At 39.0% G+C, this 6000-nt stretch overlaps 1 protein-coding gene across 2 annotated transcripts; it reads right to left on the bottom strand.

Annotated features, from left to right (window-relative positions):
• Positions 1 to 2420: 2420 nt before the first annotated feature.
• LOC122980889 (zinc finger protein 544-like) lies at positions 2421 to 5666 on the bottom strand. 2 transcript variants are annotated; one of them, XM_044349315.1, is made up of 4 exons: positions 5416 to 5666; positions 4776 to 5132; positions 3556 to 3613; positions 2421 to 3488 (listed from the first exon to the last, which is right to left on the bottom strand). In XM_044349315.1, exons 1-4 carry the CDS (start codon positions 5597 to 5599, stop codon positions 3371 to 3373), a joined length of 717 nt encoding a protein of 238 aa, XP_044205250.1. In that variant the 5' UTR covers positions 5600 to 5666; the 3' UTR covers positions 2421 to 3370. The 2 variants fall into 2 exon arrangements, with proteins under 2 accessions (XP_044205250.1, XP_044205249.1); XM_044349314.1 differs by having other exon boundaries at positions 2421 to 3613.
• Between the last annotated feature and the right edge of the window lie 334 nt (positions 5667 to 6000).

The raw sequence follows: 6000 nt of genomic DNA, 5'->3' as shown, positions 1-6000 counted from the left end.
TTTATTGGAACAGAAGTTGCTAATATTCTCACTAGGGAGAGAGGAAATGCTTCCCATCAGGGAAAAGCGGTTTGAAGGGATCATGTGGGAATCCACACAGGAGAGAAGCCGGAGCAGTGTCAGGAATGTGGCATGAATTCAGAAATGTTTGTTTACGTTTGTTTAAACAGCAATAAGGCCTTTTATTTTGGCTTTTTATCCATAAGTCACACTTTCCAATTACATAACACACCTGTTATTAATATGAATGAAATAAAAAATAATAGCTGTTTTCAGGGAGGGCATGTCTCTAGAAAATAAAAGCTTTCAAGTACAATAATTTAAATGTGTGCTGAGTTGGTGTTTAGATATGCTTCAGTTCCTGCAGCAAAAAGTGGACTCTATTGAGGAGAACCTGAAGAGGCTGATGACCTGAGTGACAAAATTCCAGGGACCAAACAGCGAAGACAATGCTCTGGACCTCAAGCACAGTGTGGATCAATTACAGCCTCTGTGGGAGAAGAAACAAGCGGCTCCTGATTGAGAGCACAGTGTGCTCTGTGATCAACTGTAAATTTGAATGGCAGGAAAAGAAGACTGATGCACTTAAAGAAACTTTCAATTATAAGCAAAGCATGAGCAGAATCACAAGCCTACACAACACTTATTTACCTCAAAATTGACAGTTTGTATTAAAAAATAAATAAAAACACAAGCAATTTCAAATTCAAACTGATATATACTGTATGTATTGTAGAAGCAGTCATGAGGTCTAAGCCAGGGCTGGCAGAGAAAGAGGCTGAGAGGATGATCGCTGAAACCCTAAAACACTCCAGCAATGGCCGAAAGACATCCAGAAACATTAGGTTAAGGCTAAGATGTACTGCAAATCTTGAGAACACATGAGCTCTGTCTTCTCGTAAATGACACGTATTTTCCTAAGTTAGTAGATAAAACAACAATGTTGACAGCTACTTAGAGGCCTTCAAAGTTGTGTCTGAACCAAGTTTAACCATTGGTGGAGATACAAATTAAATTGCTAAGAAAATAAGAAAACTTGCCTCTTTTTTCCAGGAAAAACAATGTCCAGACCTTTCACTGATGAAAGAAGAGGAAGAGGACAAAACATACATATTTTGAAAATGTATCGTTGTTACATGCTTGCAGGAAGTGCATTAAAATGTTTCATTAAATATATTATTTCTTGTCAAAAGGATTTGTTAACGATAAAATCGTTTTAATTTCATGGTATTTACCGATTCATTTTTTATGATTTTATTTAAGGTTTCTCTGTAAAGCACTTTATTCTACATCTGTTTTTAAATGTGCTTTTGAAACAAATCTGACATTTAACTTGTCCTGTCTGTGTGGCAGTATGTAGGGAAGTGTGGTCAGAGGGTCCAGGAAGGTGGTGGGGGTCTTAGACTTAGAGATGTTATCAAAGATTAAAAAAGGTGATTTATTCACACTGTGCCACCAGATCACACATAACAAAAAAATGAAAGGAAACAAAATTGCAAACTTCTCAGTGTCTCACACCTGAAACAGGTAAGATGGTCAGAAATACCCTGATATTAATCACATCTCTGGCACCAACTAGAACTACAACAGACTCACAACCACAGCCTGTATTACACTGACCATCTATTAATCTGCCAGTTATTCTCTCAATTAATTAGTAATTTTGAATATAAAATGTCAGAAAATGTGAGAAATTTAATTGATTTAAATTAAATTACCTTAATAAAATACAATTGGATAAATTACTAAAATAAATACATTGAATTCTAAATTAAATTGAATTATATAATCACATTAATTAAATCAAATGAAATTGATTGTCCTCAATGAAGTTGTACCATCAGATGACTTAGGGAGGGAAAGTGTGGCTTAGCTCAGGCTAAAGGTTACTTTCACAACTCTGAAAGTAGGGTTTAAACATTGTTTAAGACTTTTACCACAATGTCCAACACTTTTTCACAACTATAAGTGTGCAAAAACAGAATCGCTCAATATCATTATTTATATCTCCCTTTGACCTCACCGTCACTGTGATAACTGTCTAGACAGCTGCAGATCTATTAACATAATAACTTTTTTAAAGCATTTTGAGCTGCATCTTATAGCATGTAAGATTTGATCATTTTACTCAACTTAATTCTACTTTCTGCTCTGTGTGTTTGTGTTGTTTGGAATCAATTTTCCTCTACTGAAGTGTTCAGATATTAAGGATACATGATACTAAATGTGATACTATAAATGGATATTAGTAAGTTTTACTAACCTGGTGACCATCCTCCATGACACCTTGTGTGACTACAAACCCCTGAGAAAGATCTGGAGTCAAACCATGTGATGCTGTCTTATAGGATATTCAGTAACAGTCCTGCTGGCAATAAAAGTCATCAACCTCACTTGAAATAAATAAAAAACAAAGTCAGTACATTCAAAAAAATTTAATTAATAGAGCTTTGCTTCCATAATTTGCTGGACCACGTGGGACTAAATTGTAAAACTAGAGTTTACATGATCTCATACAATGTATTTTAATGTTAAAATTTGCTCCCCATCTTTTAAGACTTGAACTGTCCATAAATTTCAAAGCAGAAAAACAAATCTCTTGGGATGATAAAAAAATGAAATTAATTTCAGTTAGTCAAGAAATGTTTCTCTATACTTTCTCCTAGAGAAATTAATTGTGAACCATGGACAGAATCGTATTATGCACTGCAGTCAACATATTATCTATGTTTTCCAGTGAGTACTATATGGATGTATTAGTAGTATATAGTAGTAGTATAATATTTGTACAGTCATAGTGGTTGAGTGTAATCCATTTTGTCTTCTGCATGGGTCTTTAGATGTGTGTTTAAGTTGCTCTTCCTTTTGAAGCTTTTCCCACACACCATGCACAGATGGGGTCTCTCCCCTGTATGTGTCACCTTGTGAGTCTCCATGTCGCCCTTTCGGTTGAAGCGCCGGCCACAGTCTGTGCACTGGTACGGTCGCTCCCCTGTGTGGATTCTCATGTGCAAAGTCAAAGCTCCGCTCTGTCTGAAGTTCTTGCTGCATTCCTTGCACTGGTACGGTTTCTCTCCTGTGTGGATTCTCACATGATCCTTCAAATGGCTCGACTCTTTAAAACGTTTTGCACAGATGGGACACGTGTGTCTTCTCTCCCTGGTGAAATAATTTATATCTTCTTCCGTTTCAACACTTACCCTTTCCTGACAGCACAAATTGGAGTTTTGTCTTTTCTTTTGTATTGTTCCTGTTGGTGTGAGCACTTTAATCCATTCTCCATTCACCACACCTTCTGTACTGTAACTATATTCACTTTGAGATGTGAGGCAGTCTGGATTTACCGAGTAGAAGGGCTGAGAGACTCTGCTCAGTTCGTAGCCTTCTCCTTCACCATCTCTACTCTTTTCCTCATCACAAACACTCTTCTCTGACTGAAGAGGGAGTTTGCAGTCATGGTCGGTCTCTTCCAGAGGAGCAGATGGTGTAAACCTTTCCACTTTGATGTACGGAAGATCAGGGTCCTCGCGGTCCTGGCAGGGGCTCCAGGCTTGTTCAGTGTACTGCTGCTCATCAGACTCATCCTGCTCATGATGAGTGATCTCAAGTGGATCTACAAGGAAAAAAGTGAGAAAATATACTACATTTTACAAGTATCTGTTGTCTTGTCATTTGTATCTCAATTTGTACATATTTTACTAATAACAATAATTATCATTCTCTCTTAAGAAGACATGCTAGCAGCTCTGTGAGGCTCCATTTGAGCTAAATTAAAACACGTTGCACAAGTCTTCTCCTGTACACCGAGTTTTATTCACCAAACGTTTTCAGCTACCTTGCCTTAAAGATGGGTGGTGTGTGAGCAGAAAATGGTTTTGTGTACTGGAGAAGAGTTGTGCGACATGTTGTAATTTAATAAGCTCACATTGGTCTGCACTTCGCAGTGTATTCAATTTTGCCCAAATGATGGCACTGGATGAGTAGTCAGGAGATCAAAGTTATTATAATTCATCCTCTGAGGACCATAAATTTCACAGCAATCAATCCAATAGTTGTTGAGGCAAAGAAAAAGGATCACCAAAGTCATTTGAATACACTGTCTGGAAATCATGTACCAAATTGTGTGCCAATCCATGGAATAAATGTTGATATATTGTTACGATGAATCCTCTAGGGACATTGAATAGTTGCTGTAAATTTCTTGGCAATCCATCTGATAGTTGTCAGTATATTTCACTCTGAACCACAAATTTCAACCTCATGGTGGCACAAGGGAAAAAGTCACCAAAATCAGTAGGATTCATTCATCGGGCACCATGAATGACTGTACAAAATTTCATGGCAATCCATCACATAGTTGCAAGTTGAGATATTTCAGTCTGGAATAAAGTGGCGGACCGACAGACTAGCATTGCCATTACTACATCCATGCAGTTAGCACAGCCAAAAACTGTCTGTTACCATCAGCATGTTGAAACTAAAGCAAAGAAGAACATATAGTGTGGCATTTGGGAAGTTGTTTCACCTTGTTGATGGCATGCAGTGAAAATGTCATCAAGGGACGAGGTAACCTGAGTGCAAACAGATTATTTTCTGATGTGATGCTGTTTTAAAAGCATGACCCGAAAAAGTTTTAAAAGTGTGACCCGACAAACCTGATCAAAACCTCTAAGTATAGAGAGAATCTCCAACACACAAAGATACAATAACAAAATAATGAACGTAGCTTTTTTCAGTCCTCGGCTGGATGTGCGTCTACCCAGTCCTCCCCTCACCTTTCAGTTGCTGAAGCCCAGAAGACTCTGGCTTCTCACCAGCCTCCCTGGTTGATGGAGATGTTATAAACTCATCACCATCAGGCTCAGATTTGATATCTGCCATCTGTTCAACAGTTAATACTCTGTAGAGGTGTGAGGGTGAATCCTCATGATGTTCTCTTTTCACAAACTGAGGAGACACTGTGGTGTCACATGGCTGCCTCCAGGACGGCCCTCGCTGATGATCAGCCTTCTGGACTTTAGTGTGCAGGGTGCTCGGGTGCTCTGGACTCACATCTGGGGCCCAGACGTCCTCCTCATGGCAGCTTACAGGGGAAACCTCCTCATCACAGTAGTGAAGGCTGACCTGTTGAGCTGTTGAGTGAAATACGAGTGCAGACAGAGGCGAGACTGGAGATGAAAAATGCCTCTAAATTCACATTTTAATCTAGAATGAGTCATGTGGACATTGCTTTTCAGTCTTAAAAGGTCAACATGCTTCTTAACTATACATGCATTCTTAAAGCATCCTTATGAAAAATAGGCTGATCTTACTCTGAGCCATTATTTGAAAAAACTAAAAGGAGCTGCAGCCTCTTTGTTTACCTAAATGATGAGATATACATCATTATCATGTAGAAGCATTTAATCCACACACCTGATCTGTGTAATCTGATTTGAGGACAGAGCACCAGTGTTCTTAGGTGATCTATCTCCTGCTTGGATCGGCTAATTTCTCCCTGATAATCTGTAAACGTTTTCTCCACCGCCCCGAAAATCTCCACAGCCGCCGCAGCCAGCCGCTCAGAGATAAAAGCGTTTAGATACTGCAGGGTGTCCATGTCTGCTAGGATGCTGTTTTGACAGATGAACACATCCCACTATCAGACTTCCTTGTTGTGAGGCGTCTCAGTGGTGTTTCTGCGTGTGTTTGAGCCGCTCAGACAGACTACTGTCGCCTCCTGCTGGTCACACAGGAGAGTACACTGACCCGTGCTTACTTCTAGTGCTGCCGGAAATACTGCAACTGCAAGTAGTCACGATCATCAGAGAGGTAGCAGTGGTGGAGGACACATTCATATCTTTTACAAGTATAAGTCCTGCATTCAAATCTGACTAAAGTAGAAATACAGAAGTATTATTAGCAAGATGGACTTGAAACAACAAAACTAAATGTACACTTTATGCAGATAAATGGCTGCTGTCACCTTTATTTTAATATTAATAATGATGCATAAATGTG

Source organism: Thunnus albacares, chromosome 4, assembly GCF_914725855.1.
Source record: "Thunnus albacares chromosome 4, fThuAlb1.1, whole genome shotgun sequence".
Lineage (NCBI taxonomy): Eukaryota > Metazoa > Chordata > Actinopteri > Scombriformes > Scombridae > Thunnus > Thunnus albacares.
The sequence above is the reverse complement of the archived record's forward strand: the minus strand, read 5'-3'. Positions and strand labels throughout refer to the sequence as shown.